At 46.9% G+C, this 16327-nt stretch overlaps 1 protein-coding gene across 1 annotated transcript; it reads right to left on the reverse strand.

The window, feature by feature from the left end:
* Positions 1–2353: 2353 nt before the first annotated feature.
* ARF1 (ADP ribosylation factor 1) lies at positions 2354–15863 on the reverse strand. The gene is made up of 5 exons (XM_056485930.1): positions 15660–15863; positions 6274–6453; positions 5557–5667; positions 4908–5032; positions 2354–3956 (listed from the first exon to the last, which is right to left on the reverse strand). The coding sequence occupies exons 2-5, from the start codon at positions 6419–6421 to the stop codon at positions 3795–3797; spliced, it is 546 nt and encodes a 181-aa protein (XP_056341905.1). The 5' UTR covers positions 6422–6453; positions 15660–15863; the 3' UTR covers positions 2354–3794.
* Between the last annotated feature and the right edge of the window lie 464 nt (positions 15864–16327).

Here is a 16327-nt window from a genome sequence, read left to right on the forward strand (position 1 = left end):
TGGGTTTTGTCTTCTTTCCCTGCCCTTATGTGCTAGCCAGTGCAGTACCTGAAGAGTTTCTTTAAAAAATCCCTAAGTTCGTCTGCTGCATGGATGGGAGCTCCAAGCTCATCTAGTTCCAATCCCTCTGCCATTGGCAGGGACACCTTGGTTGTGTCTGTAGGAAATCCCTCCTGCTCCAGGTGAGCAGGAGCCTCCAGGATGGAGCTTCCCACAGGCTGCCGCCTCAGTTGACCTCAGAATAGAATGGTTTGGCTTGGAAGGGACCTTAAGGCTCTTCTTGGACACTTCCCACTGTCCCAGGATGCTCCAAGCCCTGTCCAATCTGGCTTTGGACACCTAAATAATTCAGCTTATGGGGAGAAAGTGAATGGAACCAGGTGTCTTCCACAGGCTTTTACCAGGGAGCAGCAAACTCCACTCCCATGCAGGATTTAAACCCTCAGCACACAATTACTTCTGCTCCTGGCATAGTGGGAGGGGAGTTTTACACCAATCAATAGAAATATTGATCCCCATCGAAAGGGGGTGTCCCGAGCAGCTCTGGAGCATTGCCAGCTGCGGCGTGGCCGTGCCAAGCACAGGGGCCTCATTTGTGTAATTAGTGATGCAACTGAAGACAGGGAGGGTTTGTGTGTCTTGGTGGACAAAAGCCCAGTGGGACTGTGCTCAGGAGCTCACAAAGCCCTTCTGTCCCAACGTGCTTGGGAGATGCTGCAGAGCAGTAACAGCATTTGGAGATCCCCAGCCCAGCACCAGTTTTGGGGCTGGCAGCCTCTTGGCACGAGGGATGTTCCTCGTGCTTGGAGCAGCTGCAGCTGCAGATCCATCCCAGGGATCCCCAGGGCACAGCTGGGGACCCTGAGTGCTCCCTGGCCAGGGGCTCTGCTCCTGCTCGGGGTCACCTCCACGGGATTTTGAGATCCAAACTGTGACTGAGCCTGCTGGGAACATCCCAGAGCAGGACTGTGCCTAGTGGGAACTGGGCAACAGGTTTAAAAGGGAGATGGGGAGAGTACCACAAATCCCAGTGTGCTGCTCCCCCCATGGCTCCCAGCTCCCAAGCTTTGGGATGGATGCAGGGCAGGGCTGGGCTCTGCCAGGACCATCTGCACCCACAGCAGAAGCAGAGGGTGCTGATCTGCCCAGAGCCATGCAGAGGGGCTGGGGCACTGCTGGCCCAGCTCAGTTCAGCTCTCCCAGGCTTTCTCCTGCTCTCCCCCTTTCCTGTTGCACACTCAAAACCAAGATCTGAGGAAAGCAGTTTGAGAAACATGGGAAGCCAAAACTGAGGGGGAAAGGGGTAAAGGGGTAAAGGAGCCCAACTCCATCCCAGGGCTGCTCACCCACCCCAAAACCTCCCTGTCCAGCTGCTGCAAAGTTCCTGGGGGACTGGGCAGGATCCTTTGCCCTGGGCTTGAGCCACTCCTGCCCAGGTGCTGGGTGGCCAACTTTCCAGGCTGAGCCTGGAACAGAACAAAGCCTGTGCTGCCCAGAGCAGAGGGCAGAGCACAGCTCCCACAGCTCTGATAACATCACCACATTCCCTGTTTTCCACAGCAAATTCTGAATGCAGAGGAGCAGCATCCTAACCCAGCTGGCCCTTCAAGTTCAATTCCTTCCCAGAACAGGAATAAAGAGCTCTCCTGCCCTATTAGGGTGCAAATATCCTGAATCAGAGCTTGAAATTCCAAGGTAGATTTCTGAATTGCAGGAGGTTTGTGATCCCAGTTAGCCCAGTGCTATTTACCCTTTGCTACATTCCCAGCGACAGTCCCTGTTACCCACCTGGAGTTTCCCAACAGGGAATTTGCTCTCTAACCTGCAGGACAGACCTTGCATCCTACAGCTTTTGCAGCCTGTGCAATGGGGAATCTGCTGCAGCTCCAGGCAGGAACACAGCCAGGAGCTGGCAGGCAGCCCGAGCTGAGCACCAGGGAGGAGAAGCTGCAGCTGACAGAGAAGGCAGGAGATCACCCAGAGGAGGAGCTCTGTCCTGGGTCCAGAGGGGACTGCAGAAAGGAAAAATGCAAAACAAAGCACTTAGGAAGGCAGAATTCCTATTTTATCCCCACAAAACTGCTAATTCAAAGATCCTGTAATTATCTGGGATCAGCAGAAGGAAGAACCTGCGGGGGGAAGTGATGGGGCTACTCAAGAAGCTCAAGCTGTGTTGCCCCAGAGGCAACAGTGACTCCAGTAGAACCCAACAAGCACCACCCCTGCAGGGTTCCACCCAGGAATGATACATTTCTTGGAAAATACAGGAGATATCCTCAAATTTTCATGCCAGTCATGGATGTGGCACAAGAGTGCCCCTGCACAAAGACGATACAAACCAACACCATACCAGTGCAAGTTTCATGAAACTTTTTATTCAACAAGTATTTAATTATGATTCTGCCAAGATGATCGAATGAACAGCAAGGCATAAAAAACATGAAATAGTTAAGAGATTTTATTCTAATAGCTTTAATTACAGTGCTTGTTTGTCGAAATGAAAACTGAAAACAAGTATACAAAACAGTTGATTACTAGTTGTGTATTGAAAGCAATAACAACACTAAATAAACCAGTTCTGATAGTTCCTCGAGTTAAAGTTTAACAGCTCCAGCTTCTTCAGTGTTTATCAAAATACAAAAGAAAAGTAAAGAGGTCTTTTTTTTATTTTTCTGATGGCAAATCTGAACCTTGCAGTATGAGGGATGCCAAGGGTTTTCACACATATACAGATAAGGGATTGTTCCAAAATGGGATTGAATACTTGTAGAGTGGAATGGCTCTCCAAACTCTCATGCTTTTTTGTTTTGTTTTGTTTTTTTCCCTAGACACTATACATAGATGTTTGGTGTTTTTCATGGCAATTCTTACGTTAAGTACAGTACTTTCTGCCTATAGAGCTTAGGACTAGGGCAGGCTGTGCTTCCTGTGGAAAGGTTTTGCCTTCTGGAGTGGTTTAAGCACAAGAAAAGTACAAAACACTTGCTGACAAATATGACAGGCTAAAAATGTCGACTTCTGGAAATGATTCAAGTTCAATGGAAACGAGCAATCTCACCTGAACCAAAAGTCAGATGTTTAGCATGAGTCTGCAAAGCTCATCTAAACCAGGCCCAGCAAATCTTTTAACGGTTGTGAACGAAGATGAGCACAGACTACAAGCTACAGAAAGAGCCAGAGATCTACTACTTATGATCTGTTCATTAAGCAGATGAAGCTAATTGGGTGTCAGTCATTGCTTCACCCTTTCAAAAGAATCAAGAGTCACCACGTTAGAGCTGGAGCAGCAGAAGCGATGTCAAACGTTTGTGTGTTTTTTAAGTGTTTTTACTTTTCCTTGTCTGTTTAAAAAAATACAGAATTCAGGTTAAAAACCAACCACCAAAATGGATCTCACAGATCTCACAACCCAACCAAGATCAAATCCAGCTCTACTGCACAAGGACCACTGGCAACCCTTATGTTATTAACCCACTTAATTCCCTTCCAGGTACTAAACAGTGACTTGATTCTTTACAATAAAAAAGCTGAGTAATATTGCATAGGAGTACCAGAAACTGCCTCATTGGAAACAAAAACTATTTACATTAAATAAGAAACCTAACTGTTTTCAGGCTGTATTTGCCACATTTACAGCATGATGCAATATATACTGTGACAAAAAGAAATGAAAACAGCTTCCGGCACTCAATACCACAAAGTAGCACAGTTTGCCACATTAGAGTAAAGCGAGGGCGAAGAGGAGGAGATAAGAGGGAGGGGTGGAGAAAGAGGGAAGAGGAAGGTTTATGGTTTCATTTCTGGTTTCGGAGCTGATTGGACAACCAGTCCAGTCCTTCATAGAGACCGTCTCCACTAGTGGCACAGGTTGCCTGGATGTACCAGTTCCTGTGGCGAAGGGAATGCAGTCCAAGTTTGTCTGTGATTTCTGCTGCATTCATGGCGTTCGGCAGGTCCTGAGGGAAGCAACAACAGTCAATCCCCACTTGTCACCAGCAGCTTTAGAGGCATTACAAGGCAGTTAGGAGCTCTCAGAACCTCTCTTTCAGAAAACCCCAGGGGATTACTTTGCTATTCAAGCTATTTCCCCAACACTGACAAAAGCCTCAAAGGTTTAACAACCCAGTCTCAATCAGCATTATGGAGTATTTCATAGGGAAGTGAGACAGCTGATGCCTGGATCCAGTCATTCCCCCATCCTCCAGACAATTCCAAGTCTGTTTCCACTCAAGAGCATCCTTTCTGTGACTGCAGTTATGATTAAAGATCATCTTTTATAACCCAGCACTACTGTGCTGAGCACAGCTTTGTTAGAGCCCACCTTTCCTGCTGCTGGACATGACTTATGGCACCTTCCCCCTTCCCAGCTGAGGCTGTGCAATCAGTCGAGCAGGATGTTATTCCCTCTTTACATTTCCTGGTCACATTTCAGGCCCTTGACATTTGGGGTTAAGCTGCCAAGACCTTTACAAGCAATAAAAGACAGAACTCTCAGCTAACTCTGAGGCCTGGGAGAGCCCAGCTAAAGCATATTAAAACTCCAGTGCTTCCACCAACACCAGCAGCATGCTCAAACACCCTAAGTGAGGAATTCAGGGAGGTTCTGCCATTCCAGCATTCCTGTCTGCATGAAGTTTGGGCAGCTCTTGTAACTGAGCCACGTCAACCTTAAAAATCAAACTGGTTTTCACTAAAATTGAAGATCTTTTAGCTAAGACTGTTTAGAAGGATGATCCTTTCAGATGAGAATTTAATCCATAGTTTTCTCCCTTCAACATACCTGAATGGCCATTTACTGAGTTTATTTATCACTACACTGAAAATATGAAAATCAAGGTCAAGATCTGGCACTCACTAGGATGCTGAAAGTTTTCAAGGGTTCTGACAGACACTTTTCTTGGGCATACCTGTTTGTTAGCAAACACTAATAAAACAGCATCTCTGAGCTCATCTTCTGCCAACATTCTCATAAGCTCTTCTCTGGCCTCGTTCACACGTTCTCTGTCATTGCTGTCAACCACAAAAATCAGACCTAGAAATAAGCAAACAAGAATAAACATAAACTTGCTGAGATAAAGTTGGTGAGAACTGGTGTTGGTTTACATTTGTTTTTGCAACCTGGGTACTCTTTCTACATAAGCACTTGGCATTTTCCAGGGAGCAGCAGCTCCTGAAATGCTGTGACAGGACTCAGACACGCACATGAAAAAGGCCCAGCAGTGACAGAAGTGACAAACTCTCAGTTCATGGGGCTGCAGAGCCTTCAGTGAAGAGACTCTGCTTTGAAGTGAGGGCAGAGCTGTGATGCTGACAGAAGAAAAACAAACTCCTGAACTGGCTCTGAGTCAGAAGGACAAGGAAGACTGGTTTTGGAATTCTTCCCATCCTTCTTTGAACCTGCAGTGGCTTAAGAGCCAGAGTAGCACACAAACACACCCTTTTATAATAATAAATATTTCCACTCCCCTCCAAGAAGTTTGCAAAGTTAACTTTGTGAAGACAGTCAGAAATCTCTCTGAGATTCAGGGAAGCTGGCAATCAGGTGAGTGCACTCACCTTGTGTGTTCTGGAAGTAGTGGCGCCAGAGGGGTCGGATCTTGTCCTGACCACCCACGTCCCACACTGTGAAGCTGATGTTCTTGTATTCTACTGTTTCCACATTGAAACCTGAAAAAAAGAGATTGTGGCACAAATCTCACTTAAACATAACTGGCCTGTTGTATTTAGCAAGTTGCACTCATGGACTGTCACCATTAAAAGAAGTTCACTTATAATTGGAATTAAAGCAGCAGAATTCTGTGCTGAAGCTCTTGCAGACAAACACAGCTTGTCCTGCTCTCACCATCACCCTAATGAACAAATCTAACTGCTACCTGAGCAGCTACAAAAAACAAACTATGTTGCCTAAAAAAACCTCTAAACAAACTAAAAAACTCCCAACCTCCCCTGGGTTTTAAGAACTGCAAATCTCAATACCCTCCAATAAAAAAGAGGAAAAAAAAGGGAACCCTCTGCTGCTCAGTCTGACTGACGTGATGGCACAACAGCCTGGGAGACAAATTGCCTCTCTGTGATCCACACAGGCTCATTCCACAGTGACTGATGATGAGAGGGAGTGGAGTGAGAAAAGAGCCACAATCTCCTCCCATGGCAGAACATTTGGCTGTGCCACCTTCACAGCTTCAGCAAGTGTTTGTTCTGACAGACAAGTCACTTAAATCAGCTGAGACCCAAATCTCAAAGCCATCAGTCAGAGAAACATAAAACTCTTACCTATAGTAGGAATAGTAGTTACTATTTCACCAAGTTTAAGTTTGTACAAAATAGTTGTCTTTCCTGCAGCATCCAGGCCAACCATTAGAATACGCATTTCTTTTTTGCCAAAAAGGCCTTTGAAGAGGTTTGCAAAAATATTTCCCATGGTTGAGATATGTTCTCACTGGCCAGTGAAGTCTAAAGGAAAAAAAGATCAGATTATCACTCATGAGTAACCAACAGCTGTGTTCTGACCATGACATAAAAAACACCAAAAAAACAAAGTAAGAGATAATGTGAATCATTTATAGATACCCCAGCACCACTGAACATTTTCCCCCCACTGAAGGAACACAAAGATGAACAGTTGTGCCAAAACTCAGTGCTCATGAAATGACTCAGCTTTAAGTGCTTGAAATGCTTCAAACGCTCTTTCAGAGATTTTACCATTAATTGCTGTTCTCAAACTTTTGCTTGTAAAATTCACGCAGCTGACCACTCCCGGTACTTTGCCCCCCACTGTCATGGGATAATTTATCTGCAACAAAGTGTTACCATTAAACAAACTTTTCCCAATTGACCTGCAGATAACAAGTTTTTGCTTTGCACAGCAATAGTTGGTCCTTCTTTTGGGAAGGAAGCGGAGTACAGCTTGGATTTTCTCCTACTCAGAAATTTCCTTCCTCTCCATCCCTGGGGAAATGGTCTGTGAACAGCACATAAACACAGAGCAGTTGCTTTCATTAACAGCTGAGGAAAACCTTCTGGAGGAAGCAAATCCACATTTAATCAAACTTAACTATGGAGAATTAACAGCCACATTAAAAGAGAAGGTTCAGAGATGAGCACTTCCTTCACAGCCAACACTGCCTGGGTGATTAAAGTGATTAACGTCAGCAGGAGCTTCCTGTTTAGGAACTGCAGAAGCTGCTCTGCACTCCAGCCTCAGACACTTCCCTGTGCCCTTGGGACCTGACCCATCCCAGCACAAATTCCCCCCTTCCCAAACTTACTCCTGCACAGTTTACAGCAGGATTGAAACTCCCATGAGAACTACTGCTGTGCTCATCCAAGGCATGAGAAAGGAGCCTGGACACTTCACAGACACGCTGCAGGGCGACAGGGACAATTCTCAGGGACAATTCTCGCCCTCCCTGATGCTGGCTCTAGAAGCTCCCAGGTGGCAGCTTAAGAAGAGACAGAGCTCAACTGAAAATTCGAGTTTCAGACAAGATGCACTAACAGCCAATACATTCAAAACATGAGTTTCCTGTAAACCAAATCAAATTTAAAGTATAACATGAAGTTTGAATCATCTCTGGAAATATTCTCCATTTCACGATGAAGCTGTACAAGAAGAAAAACTCTCCCTAGAAAGAGACTTTACAGAATATCTAGTTAAGAACATTAAAGCAAAGTTGGGATTGAAAAGCACACCACAACACAAAAGCCTTTTCCCTCTCTGTTTAGTGATGTTGTTGTAGTCATGACTGAAGCCTGGCCTCTCCACCCTGCCCAGGGAAAGGGCTGAGCAGCTCTGTCCTCTTCAGGAAGCTTTGCTGGATACAATTTTTAACCCAAAAGTTAAACTCGGTAACATTAACCAAATCACGTGTCTAAGCACCCACAGCTCCGCAGGGAAGTTCAGAGTCCACTCCAGCGTTCCCGAAGGACGTCAATCCCCACATAGCAACTTGCTGAAGCAACTGAGCCAAAGATTCATTTATTTTATATGACTGAAGCTTTAAAACTGAACTCCTCTACAAACCAGACTGGGCAGCCTGGGGATTAAAACTTCTATTATTCCACCATTTCCTTTTGTATTTCTGCAGCATGACCATGGATATTCCACTCCCAGTGGAATATACGAAAGCTATATAAACAGGAAGGTTAATTAGGCAGCAGAGAAAGCAGTTTTGCTGCAGTCCCCATTCCTCCACAGCAGGAAATCTCCCATCCCAGCCCACAGCACAGCTCTCTCTCACCGGGCTGGAGGGCAGGGAGGCTGTAAAGCTTCCCTTTGTCTGGCTGCTCATGCCACCTCTATCTCCTGCTTCATCTGGAAAGCAGCAGTCGGGGCTGAACTGTGACCTTTTACCAGAGCTCACAGAAAGGCACTGCAAGAACTTCTGCAGCATGAGAACCTCAGAAGCCTGCACAAAGAATCCTTTCTTTGGTTTGCACACGTTTCAAAGCATAATGGGTTATCAAATGCCTGGACTATCACAGTAATTAGGTAAAAGAGGAAAATCAATCATTTACATCCATGACATCTTTCCACACACTGGAGAAGTCGCAGGCTGCTGAACAAGTTGCTTGTACTTGGCACCAAGAGCAGTGAATCCCGTTAGATCCTTGTCTTCCTGGCAGCTATTTCCAGGTCAAGCCTGCCCTTCACTATTGAAGCTGCTTTTAAACCACCCATCTTCCCTATTTTTACTCTTTGTGAAGAATAAGAAGTTAAGATCCATTTAAGCACTCGGTTTCCATTTCCCTCTTGTTCTCTTCCACATCCCTCCTATCCAAACCAATTCTGTAACTTTATTTGGTACTTCAGGGTAGGTGGCATCACAAAAAGTCACATTTATTTTTACAGGCAGCACAGTATAGTTTACAGCCCACTCCTGCAAGAAAAGTGTGTTTACAAGTTGACTAAAAAGTAGCTGAATCCTTGTTGTGTAAAAGAAAAGAAAACCAGGAGAAATCCATCTGCAGAACTCCCACAAACCGTTTTGGGTCCCATCAGGGTTTTGTTGGATGGGGCTGGGGCAGGGTCCCTGACCAGAAGCTACTCACGTTCATCTCTTCCCACGGGAAGGAACTCACACTCCATGGTTTGTACTGCACACTGCTCTCTGTCCCTGCACTGCCACAGGAGCTGCTCCCCAGCCCTGGCTGCCTCTGCTAATACAGCTCAGCTGAGGGGTCACGGGACTGCTCCCTCTGCATCCAGCACCGAGCTCTAATTCCACCCCAGCCCATTACTTGCACCATGAGTTTGAAAAAAATCTTCCATTTCCTTGTATTTCAACTTAAGCAAAACCCTCAGTTATTTTTCAGGCATCATCACCCCTCACAATGTATATCCTGACTCAGCAATATCTGATCTGTATTCCTTACTGAAATTTAACTTCCCCCTTCCCTCCACCCAAATGTTGTCAGTAATTGCTGCACTGATCCTTTTAGGAGCACAAGTTGGATAAAATCCCTGAAAACATAAAAGACTACGGTTGTGAACTGCTTGTAGTGCTTGAGCACATCTTCAAAAGAGGGATGCATCAGGCTAAGTGGGAAGATTTGAGTATGAAAGGAACAATTTGAATAAACAGCACAGACTATTTTCGCAGAGCTCGGTGTGTATTTTACCTCAGCACAACTCCAGCTCAGCACCCCTGAGCAGACCCAGATCACCCCAGCAGTGTCTGTCTGTCTGTCCCTGCCCAGGGAAGCCCTACAGCACTCGAACACACTGCACTAAAAACCTGTCAGGCAGGCTCGGCTGAGATAATGTGCCATCGGTAAACAGCAGGGAAGTTACAGTTTCGTTTCATGAAACAAAAGTATTTTCAGCAGCCTGTTTTCTAGTAAACGATCCATTCAGATAAGCCATTAGAACAGGCAGCCTTTTGCAGAGAGGCTCGGAGTGAGGAGTTAAAAATGAATGAGTGTCTGCAATAGCAGCAGCCCGGTGGTTGTTAAAGTGATACGGCCCATGAGGAAGAAGCAGAATCTGCTTTTATTAATTGTAGGTGGTTAGAATAAGAGCTCTGAGGAATATCTCAAGGCCAAAGAGCACTAAACACTTAATCATCCTGCAGCATTTTATATTCAAACGTACATTAATGCATTTGAACGTCATTTCATTCAGGCTGCTTATTGTGAGAAGTCCAATCTGCTGCTTGACCTCCAAACTCCCTGGGTGAGTCTGGTTGACAACCCCACGGATGTATGACCAGAAGGGTGTGCAGGCCATCAGAGAGCATAATACACCTTGAAATTCCCACAGGACCCCAGTTTTACACCTCTGGAAAAGCCCTCTTCAACCACATAGAGATTAAACTTCCCTGTTTACAGCATTTCTTCAAACATACCAGAGACAAAATGAGAGGCAGAGGATGCCAAAAGCATTATTTAGTCAAACTATACTGCAGTACAGAAATCCATTTATTTCACTTCTATGCACCAGCACTTGCCACATAAGGCTCCCACAGTGAAAAAATAACACTCCAAACTCTGCACGTGTTACAATTGCTGGGCCAGTCATTGTGGCAATCTGAAAATCCCAGCAGCCATGAACAGGACAGAAAGTTGGACCAGAGGAGCTTTAAGGTCCCTTCCAACCCAAACCATTCTAGGATTTTATGGCTCTGTGATAAGATCAGTCAAGGAAAGTTCAAGCCTCTGTCCCTCCCCTGCACAGAGGGCTGGGATAGAGGTACAGAGGGCATTTGCTGTCTCTGGGAGCTGCTCCTCTCCTGGTTTAAATTCCCATTTCAAGGAGAGATAAACACAGTGCCACTGCCAATGACACACTGAGCTACAATCAGACAAAATATTAAAGCACAGGTAAAACCCCACAACAGCTGCAGGTTTACCAAAAAGCTCCTTCCTGCATCTTGTTTCATTTGCTTGGGCACCTTGGCAAGTAAAACTACCAAAATTCCATCTCCATTTAAAGGAAAATCTACTTGACATTGGCCTAAGCTTTAACTCCATGTCTAAAACAATTAGAAAAGCCCCAAATCCATAATTCCTAACTTGGTATTAACATACTGGTTCTATCAGTCACAGGGGAACAAAAATGGATCAATTTGTTATTTACCACAAATATTGATTTGAAATTCAGCCAGTTATCACTAGTTGGCCTGGACCATTCTTTCTCATTTACAGGATTCTAGAATGTTTTAAATTAAATTATCAAGAGAAGCAAAATATTCACACAAGAGATCACCAAACCAATGAGCAAATAAGAGGTGAGAAAGCATTTTTTAAAAAAGCCATGCAACTCCAACAGCTGTTACTGGTGTAACAAGCAAGAACAACTGGCAAATAATTTCAAGTGCAAATCTAACCCTACAGCTTGTTCTTAACAATATAAAGTGAGATTTAAAGGAGAATGTGAGAAGAGATCCAACAAGAATAGAACACTGCTAAAATTCAGGATTAATCTACAGCCCCAGTGTTTCACACCCCCACTCAGCAGGGAACAGTACTGATGTGTTCTCTTGAACTTGAAATAATTTCTTTACAGTTTAAAGTGTTTTGGTACAGCAAATTTTGGAAACACCTCTTTATATACAGCCAGGGTGGCCCAATACACTATTCCAGTACAGTTACATTCAACTATTTTCAGAAAATGTTTACTGGCCTTCCACATCTGCTAAACTCAGAGATGACAATTTATCAACCCAAATCCTTTAACTTTGGGGCCTTAACACTGAAATTTAGCTCAGGTAATTTTGATTTGAGTTCCTTTAGACCATATCAATATCAGTAGGCATGGATTACGTGTCAAATGTAAGAGCAGCCAACAAGCAGGCTGGGCCCTTTGTTCACCAGGTGATTCATTATCCTGCACAAACAGCACTGGAATAAAGGCCATGGCAACATCATCTGCCCAGAGCTCTTCATTAATATTAAGTTATCATTTTAACCATTAGAACCTGGAGTCTTAACTGTGTGGAGATCATCACTGAGCACTGCAACCATTTCCCCCCAGTTCACACTGGGGGTGCTTCTGCCAAGCCTGGGATAGAAGAGGTGTCCTGAAGGGTCATAGCCTGGTTATTTGAGGGAAAAGGCAGCAGCACTGAAATCAAAGTTAAAGATACATAAATGTGCTGGCATTTAAATAGGAACTGTTGGATTTGGCCACCAAGGGCTTGCAGGGCTCAGCTAAAAACAGGTCCAAAAGCACTGTGCATGTCCAAGGCACATGGAGGACAGGCCAAGCACAGGTGAGACACCAGGTGAAAGGAAATCTCCTTGTCCAGCACCTTTGGAGGTTAAACATCCCACACTTTACCCAGACAGGACATTTCCCACATGCTGGAACATTCTCTTGAGAGCACTGGGCTTGGAATGGCAGAAACAGAAAAGAGTTTTCACTTACAAGATCAAAACATGGACAAAAGAGGGAAAATTTCCTTTGGGGTCATGCCTGTTTCTCAGACATGAGAACAACTCACTCCTCCTAAAATAATGGCCAGAATAAGAAGAGTCAGTATCAAGGTTGATCGACTTGATACTCAAATCAGAATTATTCCCTTATTCTCACCTCTAAGCAGGGAAAGCAAACTGCTGCTGTTTCACAACAAAAACTCCAACTATTTTAAAGATTTATACAGTACCACAACTCGAGAGCACACAAACCAACCCAGAGGAGAAACAAGCATCTGGTCTGAAAAATATCTTACTTAAAAAATAGGTTGAAAGGTGAAAAGCACAAAGGGAGGTGCATGCCCCTCCTGCTCAGGAAATATTGTGGATACAGTCACAAGAATGGCCTGTGACTTTCTGCTCTCCAGTTCAGCACTGGGTACACTGGTGTGAGAACTGGTGGGTACAAAGAATTTCTTTTCAGATAAGAGGTACACAGTTGGGGTGGATTTTTCTTTTTGAGGCTGAATTGTTCCTGAGCAAAAAATCTTCAATTTTAAGCCAAATATCCTGTTATTCATTCCTGGGAACTGGGCACTAAGTCAACATTTACACTCCTAGTAGAAATGGCAGGAACTCACACGAGAGCTCCATCCAGCAATGAAATTGGCTTTTGGTTTGGGGAAATGTCAAAGCAGAGTCCCTGAGTTGTGAGGTACCAGAGCAGTGGGTGAACAAGAGACATGAGAGTTTTACTAAAACTGAAACATCAGCAGAAGCTCCACCACAGCCCCTCTGATGTTTGTGCGTGTTAAAAATAAGGAATAAAATCGGATACTCGCAAGCAGAAAGAAAAAAATGCTGAATTACACAGAAAAAACAGCTGCTGTAGTAGGAAGCTGATTCTGAACTTCTTTACTCATCAGTTAAAGAAAGGGAATGGCTGAGGATGGCGCCAGCTCTAACACAAGCTCTGTAGCATTCCAGGAGCAGAACTTCCAAGAGATTTCTAAAAAAAGAATCAGAACTGTTCTTTTCAGATAAAGTTAGCTCACTTTCACCAAACTTATCCACTGCAAAGCAAGCTGGATGCTGGGGAAGGTTGTGGAAATCTGTAAGAACTCCTTCTTGAAAGCCCATCTTTTTATTTTAGAAATAAAAGCCTCTGGGACGTGTAAAGGTGGCTCTTTAAATTTCACCACTGCCATTTCAGCTGGGATCCTGGGTTGTGAGCTTTTCCTCCTTCCATCAATTCATGCCATCAATGGCTTAGCTGATAATTATCTGTATAAATGCTCCTGCTTGAAGCAGCTGGAGCACAGCACATTTTGGTGAATTCCCAGGAGCAGAATCCAGCCCCCACTCCCACACACGCTTGGTTTGCCTTGAAAAGCTGTGCCGGGTCCTCCCCCCACTTGGTCAGCATGACTAACACTCACAGGGAAGTGGGTGCACGAGCACAGCTCCTGCCAGGCCCTTCCACATTCCAACTATTTCACAACCTGGGAAATGCTCAGAGGAACCAATCTGAGATCCTCGGACCATTTACACCGAGGGGTTTGACTTGTAACAGGATTTACATCACAATCACAAAGCTGTTCTGAGGGGAGGGCGGCTCTGCTTGAGCCATTTTAATTCCTGATGCTCCACCACAGGAAGCACCAACAAAATTGGCAAAGCTGTGGAGTTTTTGAGTGGTGGAGGTTCAATCGAGGTGAGTTTCCTCGCCCTTTCACCCAATGCAATTATTCCAACAGGGAAAGCAGCCCAACAGGGCTCTCCAGCACTGCAGACATGTTTGTAGCAGAGCAAATCAGTGGCATCAAACCCACCCCAAAAATTTTCCTTTCAGAGAATCCCTTTATCCATAAGGCTGTATCCCTATTTTATTCCATGATAAACCCCATGAATAAAAGCAAAATAGCAACCCTCCACTTCAGCCACACTTCCTTTTTTTTTCCTTCCCCAGAAGCGCTCCAAATCAGCAGCAAAAATAGCAATAAAGATATTGCTGAATGACCTTGGAAAAATCCACTTTGCCTCGGTTTCTCCGCCTGGAAAATAAGGTTAATGGAATACCCTGCAAAGGAGTGCCGAGAGCCTCACAAGGCAAAGCTCGAAGTATTAAACAAATACCTGAAATTTTAGTTATTGACAAAGCTACAATTTCAACACCAGACCTCTGGTCACGACTCTAATCAACCTGTGGAATTTGCTTTGGCAGGAGCAGAGCGGCCAAGCCACAAGGTCAATGTCAAACGCGACAACATTTGGGGCAGTTTTATGGCCCGGCAGAGTTCTGGTCTCGCTCTGCTGGGGCAGAGCCCGGCTATCAATTCATCGAGCGAGCTTTATCAGCCCCAAAGTATCACGTTCACCTCTCTCGCAGGCAGGATGGAGTATTTTCAGCCAGAATATAATATCCTCCCACCGGGAGCTGCCCCGCCAAGGAAAGCTGATCTCCCCCACCACCAAAGCCCAGCCAGCCGATGATGGCAAACAAGAGTTGTTTGCTCCAGGATAAAGCTCAACTCCTCAGCCCAGCAAAAAAACACCAACTCAGCAGCCAAGGGCTTACGCTGAAACAACCTCTGCCCCACCAGCTTCACCCCAGCCTCGTCTCCCCCAGCAGACGAGGGTGTTCGGGGGGAGAGAAGGAGGAAATGCCTGTCCTTCCTCGGAGCCGTGCACGGGCGGGGCAGAGGCCGGAATGAGCGAGTTTGGGGAAGGGAGGACGAGCCCATCCCGTGTAATGCCATCGCTAGAGGGAGCGGAGCGGGGCCTGGTGCAGCTGCTGCGAGCTGCAGCGATTCCCCTTTGCTTGCCCTGCCTATCCCAGCGATTCCCCTCTGCCTGCCTATCCCAGCGATTCCCCTCTGCCTGCCGATCCCAGCGATTCCCCTCTGCCTGCCGATCCCAGCGATTCCCCTCTGCCTGCCGATCCCAGCGATTCCCCTTTCCCTGCCTATCCCAGCCCTTCCCCCAGCCACAGGCAGGGAAGCGAAAGGCCCGGCTCCCCCCACCGTTCCAAAACGGGGAGAGGGGGGACGGATGAGCGACGCTCACGGAGGCCTCTGGTTCTGTTGGGGAAAGACGAAGGAGGAGGGATAAGATGGAGTGAGAAGGAATTGAAAGGAACGAGAAGGAAAGAGGAGGAAAGAACAGCCCGGCCCCGCTCCCTCAGCGCCCGCCACCGCCTCCCCTCAGCGCCAAGGCCGCGGGATGCGGGCGGGGGCGCGACGCGGCGGGCGGAGGAGGCAAAGAAGGCTCGAAAGGAAGGAAGAAGAAGGTGTCGGCAAACCCACCGGCGTCGTGGGGAGGCGCGGGCCGTGGGTCTAGCTGCGCTCGGAGGGTCCCGCTCGGAGCCCGCTCGCCCCGGCCGCGATCCGCCCTGGAGCACAAGATGGCGGCGCGATGCGGCCACGTCAGTGCCCGCCCCGCGTGAGGCACCACGGGCAGGCGAGGAGGGCGCGGGGGGCGGGGCCAAGGGGGCGGGGCCAAGGTGAGCTGCGGCAGGGCAGGGATGTGAGGGGCGGGGCGTGAGGACGCAGTGGGCGTGGTTATAGCGGGAGTGACAGCTCTGTGAGGGTGTGGGCGTGGCCACGGCTGGAGTGACGGCTCTGTGAGGGTGGGGGCGTGGCCACGGCTGGAGTGACGGCTCTGTGAAGGTGGGGGCGTGGCCTGATCGGTGGGGGGGCGTGGTCCAGCGGGAGTGACAGCGACGGGAAAGAGATGGGGCGGGGCCAAGATGCAGGCCACGCCCACTAGCCGGGATTCTCCGGGATTGCGGGGATGGGATGGGATGGGATGGGATGGGGCTCGTGGGGTCCGTGCCCGCCCTTCCTGCACGGCTCCTTCCTTTCCGTGCATCCCGCCCTCCCCTCCACTGCACTGTGTCCTCCCCTTTCCCTGCGCTCTTCTCACTTCCCTGCACCGCTCCCCCTTTCTCTGCTCCATTCCTTCTTCCCTGCCC

The sequence above is a fragment of the Oenanthe melanoleuca genome, chromosome 2 (assembly GCF_029582105.1).
Source record: "Oenanthe melanoleuca isolate GR-GAL-2019-014 chromosome 2, OMel1.0, whole genome shotgun sequence".
Classification (NCBI taxonomy): domain Eukaryota; kingdom Metazoa; phylum Chordata; class Aves; order Passeriformes; family Muscicapidae; genus Oenanthe; species Oenanthe melanoleuca.